General features: G+C 35.5%; 2 protein-coding genes across 10 annotated transcripts in view; both read left to right on the forward strand.

Moving 5' to 3' along the window:
• Window positions 1–15,572, forward strand: part of LOC103457032 (NACHT, LRR and PYD domains-containing protein 12-like) — a 57,367-nt gene that overhangs the window by 18,795 nt on the left and 23,000 nt on the right. For 5 of the 7 annotated variants that reach the window (XM_081601846.1, XM_081601849.1, XM_081601852.1 and 2 more), the window contains one exon: window positions 143–562. The exons of 1 other annotated variant lie outside the window; for it this stretch is intronic. In XM_081601846.1, coding sequence (XP_081457972.1) covers window positions 143–293 — 151 coding nt within the window. In that variant the 3' untranslated portion in view covers window positions 294–562. One more of the 7 variants, XM_081601847.1, reaches the window with a different exon arrangement.
• LOC103457031 (NACHT, LRR and PYD domains-containing protein 12-like) overlaps window positions 1–15,572 on the forward strand; it is an 84,569-nt gene that overhangs the window by 18,782 nt on the left and 50,215 nt on the right. For 2 of the 3 annotated variants that reach the window (XM_081601843.1, XM_081601845.1), the window contains exons 1-2: window positions 11,815–12,002; window positions 14,628–14,768. In XM_081601843.1, coding sequence (XP_081457969.1) covers window positions 14,647–14,768 — 122 coding nt within the window. In that variant the 5' untranslated portion in view covers window positions 11,815–12,002; window positions 14,628–14,646. Of the gene's footprint in view, window positions 1–11,814; window positions 12,003–14,627; window positions 14,769–15,572 lie in introns of those variants that run through there. The other variant, XM_081601844.1, reaches the window with a different exon arrangement.

Consider the following 15,572-nt stretch of genomic DNA (forward strand, 5'->3'; position numbering starts at 1 on the left):
TCACAGCTCTGAGATCAGTCTGACTGCAGCCTGGAAACCACTGGAAACTCTGGTTTCACAAACCATCATTCATTTAGTCAGCAGCTGCTCTTCCTGCTCCAGTCCAGTCCTCACATGTGGACATGTGTCCTCCTGTCCTCAGTCTCATCCAGATGTGTTCAGGGACAGACAGCCTCCATGCTGCTCAGTCAGCTGATGTCCAGCAGCAGATGTTTGTTCATCAGCAGCAGTTTGTGTTGAAATGCAGCAGCAGCAGCAGCAAATCCATCCCTCCAGTGTTGGAGCAGCAGTGAACCTTCAGGCTCTCAGCAGTTTGTTTCCACTGTGGACTTGAGTGGAACCTGCAGAGGAAGCAGACTGGATGCTGAAAGTGTGTGTAGGTGTGTGAGCTTGGAGCTCAGTGTGTTCACTGCAACACGTTAAGATGAGAGCTGAGAGGAAGCTGCTCTGAACACGACTGAAGGCCCTGCTGCTCTTTCTACTGGATGTGCTGCGTCACTGACTGCTGCTGCTGGAGAGAAGCTGGAAACTCACTGATCTGATCTCTGATTCTTTCTTCTCTCTGCAGGTGGAAGCCATCTTTATTAAATTAGAGAATCGTCTCTGTTTCCTGCTGATCCTCAGAAGCTGCAGCAGTTTGAGTCTAAAGAGACTCTGACTGGATCATGATGACCTTTGACCTGAATGGTTTCCATCCTGTTTATTTCCTCCTGTCTGTCATTTTGTATCTGATGTTGTTTTTCTCTTTGGATGGATGAAGATGAAATTGTAACTCGGCTCCATTAATATTTTTGTAACATTATGATGTTAGAATATAACATGATCAATTTTAAAAGCATCAGTGTAAATATCTTCCTGTTCTGTTGGGTTTCTCTGTTCTAAGTTTGACATAAAGGCCTTTAATAGACCGTTGCAGTTTTTAGGGGATCAGAGAAATGTGTCATAAAGAAACTCAGGTTTATAATCAAGTCCAGCCAAATTAGTTATATCATACTTTACTGATGAATTTAATATAACTTAAAATAATATGTACAATGGAAATTAACTTTAAATACAATATTTAAAACAAATACTTATTTACATCACAAATTTACCTTTTGTCTCCATCTTGGTGGCTGCAAATAATATACATTTTATAAGCTCTGTTATAATTTATCTTTTGTATTTTTGATTGTCATTAAGCTGCTTTTACACTGACAGTTAAACTAGAAATTGTCCCTTCAAAACAAAAGCATCACAACTCAAACAGGAAGTTAACTGTAGGTAAAACTAATTCAGAATCTTCTAAGTTATTAGTATAATTATTTGCACATTGTTGTCAACATTTTAACCCCATACTTCCCAGAAACTGCAAATGTTCTTATATATAATCTGTTGTTCATGTTTGTTCTGTATAAATAAGTTGTGGATCAGAAAAGAGTAACATGAATTAATCTGCTGCCAGATTCACTCGTTATATTAACTTCCACTGTTTGTTTATAAGTTTAAAGTTTATTTGAGCAAAGGACAATAATGATTATGATTTTTATTATTATTAATGGTTTAGGAATGTATGTTTAGGATAATTACACATTTAAATGAGCCGCTATCATTTGCTATTGTAGCAGTTTTTTTATTGACTATGATAAAAATTAAATTCCTCATAATCCTCCATCAACATGTTGGTTTGGTGAACGCAGTTTATCTACTGTAGCATCGATGAATCTGTGATCGATCTCATTGATCTGAAATCTGTTGATGCTCCTGAATTATTTAAACCTGTATAAACATAAAATCTCCTCCTGAATCTGGTTTGGTCTTTGTGCAGCTGATGGATCCTGGATGAAAACATGGAGTTTTGTCAAACCGGCTTCATCTCTGATCCTGGATTTCAGAATCCGACTTTAGTGAAACAAAATCTACACAAAAAAACTTTCATCATAATTTATTTAATAATAACTCTGTGGCTCAGTTACATTTATCAAAATATCATAAATAATAAAACTTTCTGTACAAGTTCAGGAAAATAAATAAATTCATGAAGATCCTCAGATAATTCAAACTATAAATTCTTACAGTTCGTCCATAAAAACTGATTTTTTTTATTCTTTATTTTTGAGTTATTGACAAGATTACAAAAGCACAGTTTCAGTCTGTGATCCGATACATTTCTTCTCCTTACATTTTCATTTATGAAAGCAATACCAAACAAACAAAAAACAACAAAAAGCAAACAAAGTAAAACAAAAAAGAGAACAAGGGGGTATTGTTTTGGAGAGACATTCTTTTATGTATATAACTAAGTATATTATATTGAGAATAGACACTTCCTGAAGGATGAAGCCTTTCTTTTTAAATTCTCATCAATTTACTGCATATTGTGTTTGGTTGACATATGACATCCATTTGGACCACAAGATGATAAACTTATTCATTTGATAACGAATTAGAAATGTTAATCTTTCCATCTGATAGATTTCATTAACACATTCTATCCATTCTTCTACAGTAGGAGGTTCAGGGAGGAGCAGCGTCTGGTGACAGTTTTTTTACATGCTGTGATTAATATTTGAAACAGATATTTTGCATTGTTAGGTCGGCATTCTGTGTCACCTAGAACAAGAATATTAAATTTAAACGGTATTTTTATATTCAAGATATTTTCCATATTTTTGTGTATTTCTACCCAATAATGTCTTATAATTGTACATTCCCAGAATATATGCCAGTGGTTGGGTTCTGTGTTTTCACATTGCCTCCAGCACTTAGGCTCCCCCCTGGTATGAGAGATTTTCTGTTTCGGTGTTATAAAAAATCTAAGTAAGCATTTCCAGTTAAATTCTCTCCATGAGTACGAATTGGTACATCTCCAAACTGTCATGCAGTAACTATGCCCCTTTTCTTCTGGTATTTCCATTTTACTTTCCTTTTCCCATTTTGTTTTCACATATAGAGAAGAATGTGTTTTTTTACTCATAAGCCCCTTATACAACCGTGAGATAATACCTTTTTTGGATTTGGCCTGATATGCCGTTAGTATTTCTTTAAGCACTGGTTCCTGTTCATCTATATGTCTAATAAATTCCTGATTAAGATAATGGCGTATTTGTAAATATTTATAAAAATCCTGTTTCCCCAGGTTATAACTCGTTTTAAGTGTTTGAAAGTCTTACTTGTCCTTTATCCATTAATGAGAAATGTGCCTTTAAATGTCCAACTACGGAATCCTGTGTCTGTTTGATTTGGTTTAAAGTCAGGATCGTAAGCACACCATCTTATAGTTCTTAGTGTATCATGTAGTTTATATTCCAGTTTAACATCTGTCCAGATTTTTAATTGGGATCTTATCCAAGGATTTTCATTTTGGAGTTTAATCTGTCCTACATCTTTATTCCCCAAGATTGTCTGTAACGGGGTGTCTGGATATAGAGCCAATTCGATATCCTTCCATCTGGCCTTGTAGTTTTTATTACATAGGTTTATCAGTGGTTTAATTTGAGCAGAATAGAAGTAGTTCTTTAAATGTGGTACGTTCATGCCCCCTTTTTCTTTTGAAAGCTGTAGTGTTTTAAATCTAATTCTCGGCTTTTTTCCATGCCATATGAATCTGGAAAGCATTGTGTCCCACTCTACAAATTGCTTTTTAGTAATTTCTACTGGTAGGGCTTGAAACAAGAAAATAAATCTTGGTAGTAGGTTCATTTTGATAGCTTCAATTCTTTGGGTTAAACTCATGAAGGAGGTGACAGTCCATCGTTGTATATCTGATCTAACTTTGGTCAGAAGATCCTCATAATTACACTTGGCTATAGTGGTTGTATCTCTGGGGATAAGAACCCAGAGGTATTTCAATACCGTTTGGTCCCATTTAAGTTTTAATTCAGTACGCAAAGAATTTGGTGGATTATAAGTAAATGTCAATATCTGTGTTTTTTTCACATTCAGTTTATATCCTGCAAATTCACCAAAGCTGCTCAAGCTCTGAAACAACGTAGGCAGTGATGTGTTTGGTTCGCTTATGTATACCAACACGTCATCTGCATATAGCGCCACCTTGTGTGCATCACCAGAAATGTTTATACCTTTGATATTTTCAGTTTGTCGTATTAGTTGGGCTAACAGTTCTATGTAAAGGGCAAACAGTAAAGGAGAGAGTCCACATCCTGGTCTCGTTCCACGCTCTAATTCAAAGGTATTTGACAGATATCCATTGATTTTTATCCGTGCAAGTGGTTTTGTGTATAATGACCTGATTATGTCAATAAAATTGGAGTGGAAAGTACTTTATATAGAAAATCCCAGCTTACTGTATCGAAAGCTTTTTCAGCGTCAAGGCTGATCACTGCAGCCGGTGTTTGGCCTTTTTGAATGTGGTTCAGGATATGCAATGTACGACGTATATTATCATGGGTTTGTCTCTGTGGGATAAAACCGGTCTGATCTGTATGGATAAGTTCTGGGAGTATATCTTGTATTCTCCTTGAGAGAATTGATGTAAATAGCTTATAATCAATATTAAGAAGAGAGATAGGTCTGTAAGAACTGCAGCTGAGATGATCCTTTCCTTCTTTTGGAATGACTGATATTGTAGCCTGTTTCCATGTTGGTGGCATTTTACCCTCTTTCAGAGCAATGTTAAAAATTTGAAGGAGGAACGGTGATAACTCTAACTTAAATTGCTTGTACCATTCGGATGGAAATCCGTCTGGGCCGGGAGATTTGTTTGTTTTAAGCTCTGTAATGTCAGCCATTAACCTTTGATTTTGATCATCTGACAGAACAGGTAGGTTAAGTTGTTCAAGAAATTGTTTAATTTGCTGCCCATCTTTTAAGTTTGGTTGTGTGTATAACTGTTTGTAGTAAGTTTGGAAAGCTTGTTGGATTTCATTTTGTTTATACACACCTCTCAGAATTTGGGTCCCTTATTTTGTATATCATGTTATCTGCTTGTTGTTTTTGCAATTTTCTCCCCAAGAGTTTAGCAAATTTGGCACCTAATTCATAATATCTTTGCTTAGTATAGATGATCTTTTTTCATATTTCTTGGAGATACATTGCATTAAGTTTCTTAATATTTTAAGCTTAATACTATGTTCTGGTTTTAATTCTCTTGTTTTGTCTCAACCACTTTTATTTCATTATTTAATTCTGATCGTTTTAATTGGTTTGCTCTCTTTTTTTGGACACAAAAAGATATAACTTTACCCCTCATAACTGCTTTTAGTGCATCCCAAACTATTTCTGGACTAACCTCTTCGTTATTTTCTTTTTAAAAAGTATTTGTCAAATTTGATTAGTTTTGTAAATTGGAGGTCAGTCACTCGTATTTAATCTCCATTGTGTATTTTTAGGGTCCTCGTCTAATTTTAAAGTTAATAATAAGGGGGCATGATCAGAGAGGTCAATGTTGCCTATCTCACAGTTACAGATCTTATGACAATCTCTTTTAAAAGTAAAGAAATAATCTATTCTAGAGTATGCCGTATGTGCATGAGAGAAATTAGTATAGTCACGGCTAGTTGGATACAAACTCCTCCAGATATCTATAACACCATATTCTGACATTAGAATTTTATTCTTTTTTTGTAAAGCTGTTTGGGGAATTTGTTTTGAAGAGTCCAGCCATGGATTAAGTCTTATATTTCAGTCTCCTCCACAAATAAGTACACCCGTTGATTGTCCCATTAAATCAACTAGTTTTCTATAAGATGAAAAGTTTCTTATTTTATTATTATATAAACATAGAATCAGCTCCATAAAGGTACCATAATGTAAACATTATAAGATCACAGAACAAACAAAGTGTCAACAGAGCCAGACAACAACTGGAAAGAGAAAAATAAAATAAATAAATGAATAAAGACATAAATGATACAAAACAAAATGAAAAATAAAAAACATACAACAGGGCAGTATATTAAAGTATGAAACGTTTCAAAAAAGTAAACAACTTAAATGCATTTTTTGACTTTACTAGACATAAAGATTTATAAAATAAGTTTAAATGATTCATCCACTGTCTAAAGTTAGGAACGGTTTTAGAAAAGAGACATTTGTGTAAATGAAATTTAGCCAACAACAAAACATTATTTATTCCATAGTCAATGAAGTGATCATTGATGAAGATACCAGATTTAAGATCTTGTATGGTTATATCTATAACTGTAAACCATGGTTGAGAATAAACTGATGAAGATCTTTTGAAAAAAGACTGAAAAACTTCACACGTGAAAAACAGGTGATTTATACCAGCAGTTCATGGAAATATTTTGGTTATGTAGAAAAAGTTATTTCTCTTTTAACTCTTTATTTCTCAAATATAGCACAGGGATGCATTTTTTGGCAACATGGATTATGAACCTGCCCAAATATGCATCTCCTCTCTATTCTCCTCAAATATTATCCTATTGATTTAAAACTTATGCCAGCAGTTCATGGAACTACTCTGGTTATGTAGAAAAAGTTATTTCTTTATTTATTAGCAATAGTTATTATATTCCTTACTGTGTTTTCATAAACTTAACATTTACAAAAATAAAAATTTCACAAGACATACATAAGTATGTAGATATATTTACATTTCTTGAATGCCATTTTATGCTTTCAGTCACTTAAGTTGGAGAAAATTATAAAAGTAAACATTAAGTGAAGTGATACTTTATTTTACATAAATCACAGAAATACATTAAATACATATGAGCTTCAATTCGTGATTAAACAGACACCATGTGCCTAATATGTTCAAATTATGTGCCGATTCTATGACTTGTATTTGTTTATAATACATTATCAAAAAGGGATGAATAGACAACTGAGATATATAGAGAGGATTATTGTTGTTTGTTTTCTGTAGTCAGTTCAGAACCTTTGCAGAAACTGTGGCAGTGAGAACACAGAAGATCTGAGGGTAAGACAGTAAAAATAAATTCAATGGTTTAAAATGGTTGCAACCATTTTTGTACATTACATATACAAAAATAAATTAAAATTAAATTTATAAAAACCCAGGCAGGTAAGTGGAAAGTTGTTAAATTTTTTAAGTTCAGTCATAAAATCATTATTAAACACAGCTGTTATGGTCCTAGAATCATTTTACCTCCTTACATGTCAGGAACATGAATGATGTCACCTTCTCAAATAATGAGCTACCAAACAAATATTGATGATTCAGAAGAAGCTTCACGTTGACAAAACCTAATATCACCTTTAGGAAACAAATAAGGAACTAAAAATATTCTTTATGTTGTTATTCATGTCATTTGACCATTTTGATTTGTTTATTTACAGATTGTATGTGACAGATGCAACTGGGGAAAAAACCAAGGCGACTGCTTTACAGTGTGCTTATAGATGTTATGTTTGCACCAACATATTTATTTAATTACTACAGTTCAGTGCATTTGCGGTTTTTATATGTGACATAATGTTGACTTGAAGTAATTGGTTTTATAAAAATGTTATGAATATTCTTTTGTTTAAGTTAATAAAAAGTTATTACATTTTTATGTAAAACCAAAATAAAAATTGTTTGTACATGCTTTACATTTAGCAAGGTTGCAGATCAGATTTATTTCCTTCAGTATCTTTGAAATAGTGATACTAAAGAAATAACTTTTTCTACATAATCAGAGTAGATCCATGAACTGCTGGTATAAGTTTTAAATAACTATAATAATATTTGAGGAGAATAGAGAGAGGATGCATATTTTGGCAGGCTGGAAATCCATATTGCCAAAATCTGTGTTAATTTGGAGAAATAAAGAGCTGAAAGGTTTTCACCTTTTCTATGTAATGACACTTGTTCTCTGAACTAATGCTGTAAGTTTTATATCAACAGGATGGTTGCAAATATTTTCAGACTCATAAATTAAAATGCATTTCCTCCTACATTAACAGACTAGAAAGTTAAGCATAATATAAAATGTTGTACATAATGGGCCTCTGTTTTGTAATGTTTTAAAGCTATTATGGTATCAAAAGAGAAAGCAGAGAATTTCAAACCATTTGTGGAGAACGTTTACAACAGACACGAACTGAAAAAAGTTTGACTCATCTGTGTCAATAAAGGTGTAAAAACCGTATTTATTTCAAGTAATTTGTGAAATAAAATCCACCGTTTTAGGGATTACATGGCTAAGAAACGTGATAATGTTTCAAATATCTAAAATTTCCTCTTTGGTCATATTTCAGTCCGTTTTCTGGTCAATATGCGAGAGCTTAGAGCGATGCGCGCTCCTGCTACAGGGGATGCGTTTCTGGGCTTAACACCTGCTGTCTGAAGGAAAACAGGTTTTCAGAGGATCTCACCACAGCTGACGAGGCTCAGCCAGAAAAACTGGCCATTAATTGACGCAGCCAGGAAAGAAGGAAAAAAGGCCCATTTTGCTGGAGTCCTCGTGATCATTGAGGGAAAAGACATCAAGTCACCGCTGTCCCCAACTGGACAGAAAGTCATTCCTGTCCTCATGGACACAACAAGCCCTTCATAGATCTCAGGTTCTGCTCAGTTGGTCACCATAAAACCTACACATTTAATATTTGATCCTTTTCTATCTTCTAATCCTTGAAGGCAGTTTGTCTATTCATTTACATTATCTTAATTCACTCCAAAGTTTACAAATTAATTATATGTTTTTTATTGAATTCAGGTTGACTGTGCTTTGCTAAGTGTATTTACTATATTGTTAAGTTCAGTCTCTGCTTGCTGTGCATTTCAGCACTTTTTATATCAATTTGAATTTATGTTCCTTTATAGTTATTAATGCAGCTCTACTGTTCCAAACTGAAAGCTTCTTCTAAGTCTTAGTGTCTGACATCTGAGTCAGTTTAGCTACTTTCTGTTCACGGTTTAAATTTCACCATTCAGGGTCTGAAGGTTGTTTTCTGTGTCCACTTATCCTACATCATCCCTTTCAATCTTCTCATTAAATGCCAGGGGTTTAAGAGAAAATGTTAAATGCAAAGCTTTATTTTTATTTGCCAAACAACAAAAGTCTGATTTTTTTTTCCAAGAGTCACATAGTTCAGCAAATGATGCGTCTTTTTGGAAAACTCAATGGGGAAATGAGTTCTGGTTTTCTCACGGCTCAGAAAGATCAGCAGGGGTTAATATTTAAAAAACAACTTTAATGGTTCAGTTCTACACTCACAGTGATCCTAATGGCCACTTTATCATTTAATCCTGAATGTCAACAACAATATTGCCCTTCTTGCCAATGTATATGGATATTTCAGGTTTTTTACTTGATGGATTAGAATCTAGTTTTATACTCTGGTTATCAAAATAACCTTTTAATGGGTGGAGATTTCAACGTTGCTTTGAACAGCTCCCTAGATCGATGGCCTCCGAGTGTTAATAATACTTCTTCTATTAACTCGTCCTCTTTTATACTAAAATTTAATCTCATAGATATATGGAGGTAAAAACCCAGTTTCTAGAGATTATATATGGTCTAATGAGCCTCAATGTCTCGCATAGATTACTGGTTAGTTTCTGATTGCTTAGATAAAAATCACATCACTCCTAGAATATTAACAACACCTTTAACCGATCACAAAGCAATATCATTGATCGCCTCATTCTGTACTAACATTACTCCCACATTCAAAAGTTATTATTGGAAACTTAACAATTCCATCTTAAAAATGCGCTAGTAATTGATAAAGTCAAATTATTAATAATCCAGTTCTGGAAAAAAGCCTTAATTCATAACAATTTCTCTAGAAATTGGGAACTCCTTAAATTTGAAGTTACTAAATATTTCAGAGAGTTTGGTGCCTCTCTGTCTAAATCCAGGAGAGACGAAGAAACAAAAGTAACATCCAGAATAACTGAAATTACTCAAATCTTACCTGAAAATGTATCTGAAAATGACTTAAAGGATTTAAACCATTCAACAAAATAAATTAAATGAAATATACAGAAGGTGAGCAGAGAGGGCTTTTGTGAGACCGAGAAGGAAATGGCTGGAGGAACAAAACACTGCATATTTCTTTCAATTAGAAAGAACCGATTCAATTCAGTTCAAAAACTTAACAACTTTATCACTGATGATCCCCAAACAATAGCAAAGTATTGCTCTGGTTTCTACAGTGAGTTGTATGGATCACGATATAATAAATCTGAATCTGAAAACTTCTTTACACATCTTAGAGAAACTAAGTCAATTATTGATGACCAAAGGAATATCTGTGATCGTCCCTCATCTCCTGCAGAAGTCCTGTCTGCCATCAAGCACCTAAAACTCAACAGATCTCCAGGAGTTGATAACTTCAGAGTTCTGCATCACCTTTGCAGAACAACTGGCCCCGTTCCTCCACCGGCTGTTTGCAGGATGCATCCATAACCAAACTCTTCCTCTGTGTCAAGGCCTGCTGACATTAATGCCCAAACCTAAAAAAGACCCTTCTGATTGATAACTGGTGTCCAATCTGCCTTCTTAATAATGACTATAAAATACTAGGATGAGGATGAAAAGTGTTCTTAACTTTATAATTGATGAAACTCAAATTGGTTTCATGACACAAAGACATTTAGCCAACAACATCAGGCTGGTGTTGGATCTGATTGACTCTAGATTTGTGCCATGATGGTTTGTGCCTTATATTATTTTTAGATATCCGTAAAGCCTTTGACACCATTGAACATAACTTTATTTTTCAATCATTAGAGAAATTTGGTTTTGGCCCTTACTTTTGTGCTGCAATCCAAACCATGTATAAAAATGCTAATTGTTCAGTCAAGCTTCATACTGGTTCGTCTCCCAGATCTGATCTAAAGCGAGGAGTCAGGTAAGGTTGCCCAGTTTCCCCAAACCTCTTTTTGATCTGCTCTCAATTACTTTCAGAGTTCATTAAACTCAACCATTTAAAGGTATCTCTATTGCTGATAAAAAGATTATAATTAGTCAACTAGCTGACGATACCACCTTATTTTTACAGGATGCTTCTCAGGTTCTTTAGCGATTGATGTAGTTGATAAATTTTCCAGAGTCTCTGGACCTTAACATTAATAAATTAACTTTTAGCCCTTAAATATTGTAACACGTCCTCCATTTATAATATTCCTGTAAAAGAATCTGTCACCTATCTCGGCATAATGATCAACAAAGATCAAAATTCTAGAAGTTCTCTGAATTTTAACCCTATTATAGAAAATGTACAAAAGAAACTAAGTTCTTGGCTTCAAAGAGAGATTTATTAATTCAACGAAGAATTTTGTTAGCAGAAGCAGAAGCATCTCCTGTTTAACTTATCCAGCTTTGTCTGTTTCTGTAAATAAACAACTGACATCATTGATAAAATGCTTCATAGATTTATATGGAAAAATAGGATTCATTATATCAGGAAGTCAGTCTTAATGAACTGATTACAACTTGGTGGCCTCAATTTTCTTGATTTTTCAACCTTAAATAATACATTCAAAACAAAACAGTTACTTAAAAATCCATCCTCTATCTGGAATTTTATACCTAACTTTTTATTCTCAAAACTTGGTGGCCTTAATTTTATTCTCCTTTGCAACTACAAAATTGAAAAACTTCCCATAAAACGATCTAATTTCCACAAACAAATGTTTCTTTCCTGGTCTCTAATTTACAAGCACAATTTTTCACCCCATCAATATATTTGGAACAATGGAGACATTCTGTACAAACATAAATCTTTATTCTTGGAATATTGGTTTGAACATGGAATCATCTTAGTTCAGCAGCGTTTTAGTCCTGATGGTGTCTTAATGTCGTATTCTGAACTTCTAGAAAGGTTTGGTCTCCGTACCACCAAAGGAATATGTGCTTGTTTTGGATGCTAAAACAAGTTTTGTTAATTCCATGTATTTTCTACTGTATTATGTTTTGGATGTTACAGTCTGTAACTGTTGGTATTTTTTTTAAATTACTTTAAATTGTACAGATATTTTTTACAGTGTACATCAGCAGGTGAGCTCCTCCTCCTCACCTGTATCAATCAGATCACCTGGATCGTCTCCATTTTGTGACCCAGACGTCTCAGCAGCAGGTCCAGTGAGTACACACTTTATATAAAACTGGTTCTGACCCGTTTTCAGGCTTTTCTCTGTTTCCGGGTCAGAGAAGCGAGAACAGACCGAACCTTTCAGTCACAGTTTGAACTAATCTGAGCAGCTGTTTAAATATAATCTCTCTGTTTATGTAAAAGTGTTTTAATGTCAGATTTATTATTGCGCTGCTGTCATTTAAAGCTCTGAATAGAAAGTTTGTCACTTTTCCTCTGGAAATAAACGTCTTAAGTTTTAACGCCTGTTAGACAGCGAGCGGCCTGTTGGACGTTATGATCTCAATGTTGATCAACAGGTTTGTTGAGCCACTAGAGGATCATGGGAAATGTAGTTGAACTCCTCTGACTGCAAAACCTTTTAATATAGAAATTCTGAAAGTTTTTAAACTTTATTGTTAAAATCTATCTGAACTATAAACTGTAAATATTTATTCCACAAATCAAATTAGGATTTTAGACGCTTCTGTTATGATGAAAACACACAAGTCATGTTACTGAGTGAAATAGAAACTGAAACTAACTTTGTTCTTCAGATCAGGCTCCATTTTGAGACGGAGGACAGAAATAACGTGTCGTTTTAAGACATAATGTTTTTATTACTATGTTTCTAGAACATAATGAAACTGGAGTGGTGCCTCAGTGATCAATAGATGAATCAATAAAGTCTTAATCAGCCCTTAGGGGGCAGCATGAGGCTGTGGGTGTGTCTGCAGGGGGCAGAGAGGATGGAAGGAGGACAGATTGATTCTCAGCTCTGGGGAAAAAGCTGATCTTTATCCATAAAGTGGTTGTTCACCTTATGTACCTGCAGCGTTTCCAGACGGTACCAACAGTTTGTGTCCTGGGTGGGTGGATCATCAGCAGCAACACAACTGGCCTTCCTCTGCAGTCGGCCAGCAGATATCAGGTCCAGGTTCGGTAACTGATCCCTGGATCCACTGGGCCGTTCTCACCACCCGGGCCAAGTCCTTTTGGTCCTGGGTTGTTGTCGTCCCACCCAGTCCTGCTGAGGCAGAGGATGCTCTTCATCACGGCTCTGTAGACAGGAAGTCCAGCCCTTTGCAACTTCCTGAGGAAGAAGAGTCTTTGTTGGGCCTTCCTCATCAGAACAGAGGTGTTCAGTGACCAGGTCAGGTCCGAGGTGACCTGGATGTCCAGGAATCTGATGTTGTCTCCCTACACACTCCACCACCTCCACCTGGATTGGAACAGGTGGTGCCCTGTCAGATTTTCCTACTGTAGAGCATCGATCTGCGCTTCCCCTCTCGGTGGGACGGATAGAAGACCGTCTGTCATGGGTCCTTTAGGGGTCGAGCTTTACTGGATTTATTTTAATTTAAGGGCTGATCAAGAAGGTATTTAGACAGACGGATAATTAAATTAATTAATTGAAATAGAGACTTTATTGTGAATCGTTGGTGATTATAAATTGTTGTTACATGAGGAAACATATTTACATTTCATGAGAGAAATATTTAACAAAGTGTCACAACTTAGTTCCTGCGACTGAGAGATCTACAGGATCCCACATGATCCCACGTTTAGGCAGCACCAACACCTGGAGGTGATCTGATTGTGACCAATAATTATATTAACATAAACTAAATAAGAACTTAATGAGTCTTTTAAAGAGCAGAACTGGTTTTATCTTAGTAGGAAAAACCAGAACAAAATCACTTTAAACTACCACAGAGAATTAAAACCATAAGATAAAAATAAAATATTATGTTTTTGGAAGAAATTTAGAATAAAGTTGTAATATTCTGACTTTATTCTCATAATTTCATGTTTTATTTTCTCAGTGTGTCCATAATACTCCATCCTGTTAAACTGCTTTACCTGATTATTTAAATCCTAAAATGTGACACATCTCTCCTTCCTCTGCAGTCTGGGGTTCATCAGAAACTGATGTTTCTCTGATCTGTGGAGTCAAACCAGATTTAAACTCAACAGATTTCCCTCTCTTCCTCCTCTCTTAGTCGTTTCTTTTCCAGTCGGACTTCTTGTTTCTCCTGGCAGCAGTGAGAAACTCTTTGTCTCTCTAAGCGCTGCTAGAAACCTGAACAGATCTGCTGGGAGCTGAGAGTGATCAGATCCTCCTCATGATCTCCATGGATCACCTGATCCTGAATCTCTCTGATTGTTGGTCCGTCTGGGAAATATTCCTTCCACATTTTCCTGCCTCTCTGACTGAACCGACTCTCAGCAGGAGGACTGGCAGCCCGTCTAAAGGAGGTCTGGACCCCAAAGGTTTCAGAACCGCTGCTTTAACTGAGCCCATCTGTTCAGGACCAACACATCACCACTTCATAGGAAATGTTCACTCCTTCATTCACTACATCTGACCTCACTCTGGATGTTTCTGCAGACCTGGAACATGATTCCAGTTCAGGTTTCAGGTTTTAAATGTTGTTAATAAAGTCAGAAGTTCTCCAGAAGGTTCTGGATCAGCCAGCAGACATCAGAAGGTCATGAAGAAGTGAAGGAGAGAACAATTCAAACCCAGATGGTTCCTGCTGGATCAGGTTCCTCTGATCCTCTGAACACATGATGGGATCAACTTTCTGCTGACTGGATCACTGGGAACTGACTGGTACTGGTTTCTCTTTCAGACTCACTGAAATCCAGAAGATGGACGATTTGGACCTAAAGCAGGACAGAGCAGAACCTCCAGGATCCGTCTGTCCCTCTATGAGGAGTGACCGGTCCATAGGACAACCTCCAGAGTTCAGTACTGAACCAGAACCATCAGAGTAAGAAACCAGTTTCTAACTGATTCATGTGACTCTCCAGGATTTAAACTTTATTTCATCTTAGAAACTGATTCATGGAGACCAAAACATCATTTAAATCATTTTAGTTCTTGTGATCTTTGAGAGAACAGAACAAACTGAAGGAAAAACTAAATAGTTTCCTTTGTGTCTTTATGAATCTCCAGCAGCTTCATGTTCCACTGAGGTCTGGAGCCTCATGTATAAAAGAGAGAGCAGTTTTCACTCCAACATGGACACATTTAGAAAAGTGCAGCGCATAAAATAATATGGATATATAAAACCGTACGTACAAACCTGCTAACCTTTACTTTATAAATCACAATTTATAGGAAATAGAGCAGCTGCTGGTCGGCCTGTCGCCTCCATAAATACATATTAATGTAAATTAATATAAACATCAAGAAGTCTGCCACCACGTGAAGCAGTAACCATGGCAACGTCCTTATTTGTAGCAGTATTAATATTTATAATTATGTATTTGATTTAAAATCAGCTTTGAGGGCACATGAGGTCACTTCACAATAAATAAAAATAATAAATTTAAATAAAATATTTAAAAAAATAAATAAATAAAGAGATCTAAGTTTGAGCAGCAGATCGTTCAGCTGGGATTTAAAGACAGTCAGAGAGTCTCTGAGTGGGAAAGTGGACGTTTATTCTAAATAGCAGAATCATGTTTATAAGTTTACATTTACAGAATAAAGATGTTTTATGTCCATAAGGCTCATTCACAAAGCGGCTCGACTGAAGAATGACTGCAGCTGGACCGGTACCGGTACCGCT

The sequence above is a fragment of the Poecilia reticulata genome, chromosome 20 (assembly GCF_904066995.2).
Source record: "Poecilia reticulata chromosome 20, P_reticulata-male-v2, whole genome shotgun sequence".
NCBI lineage: Eukaryota > Metazoa > Chordata > Actinopteri > Cyprinodontiformes > Poeciliidae > Poecilia > Poecilia reticulata.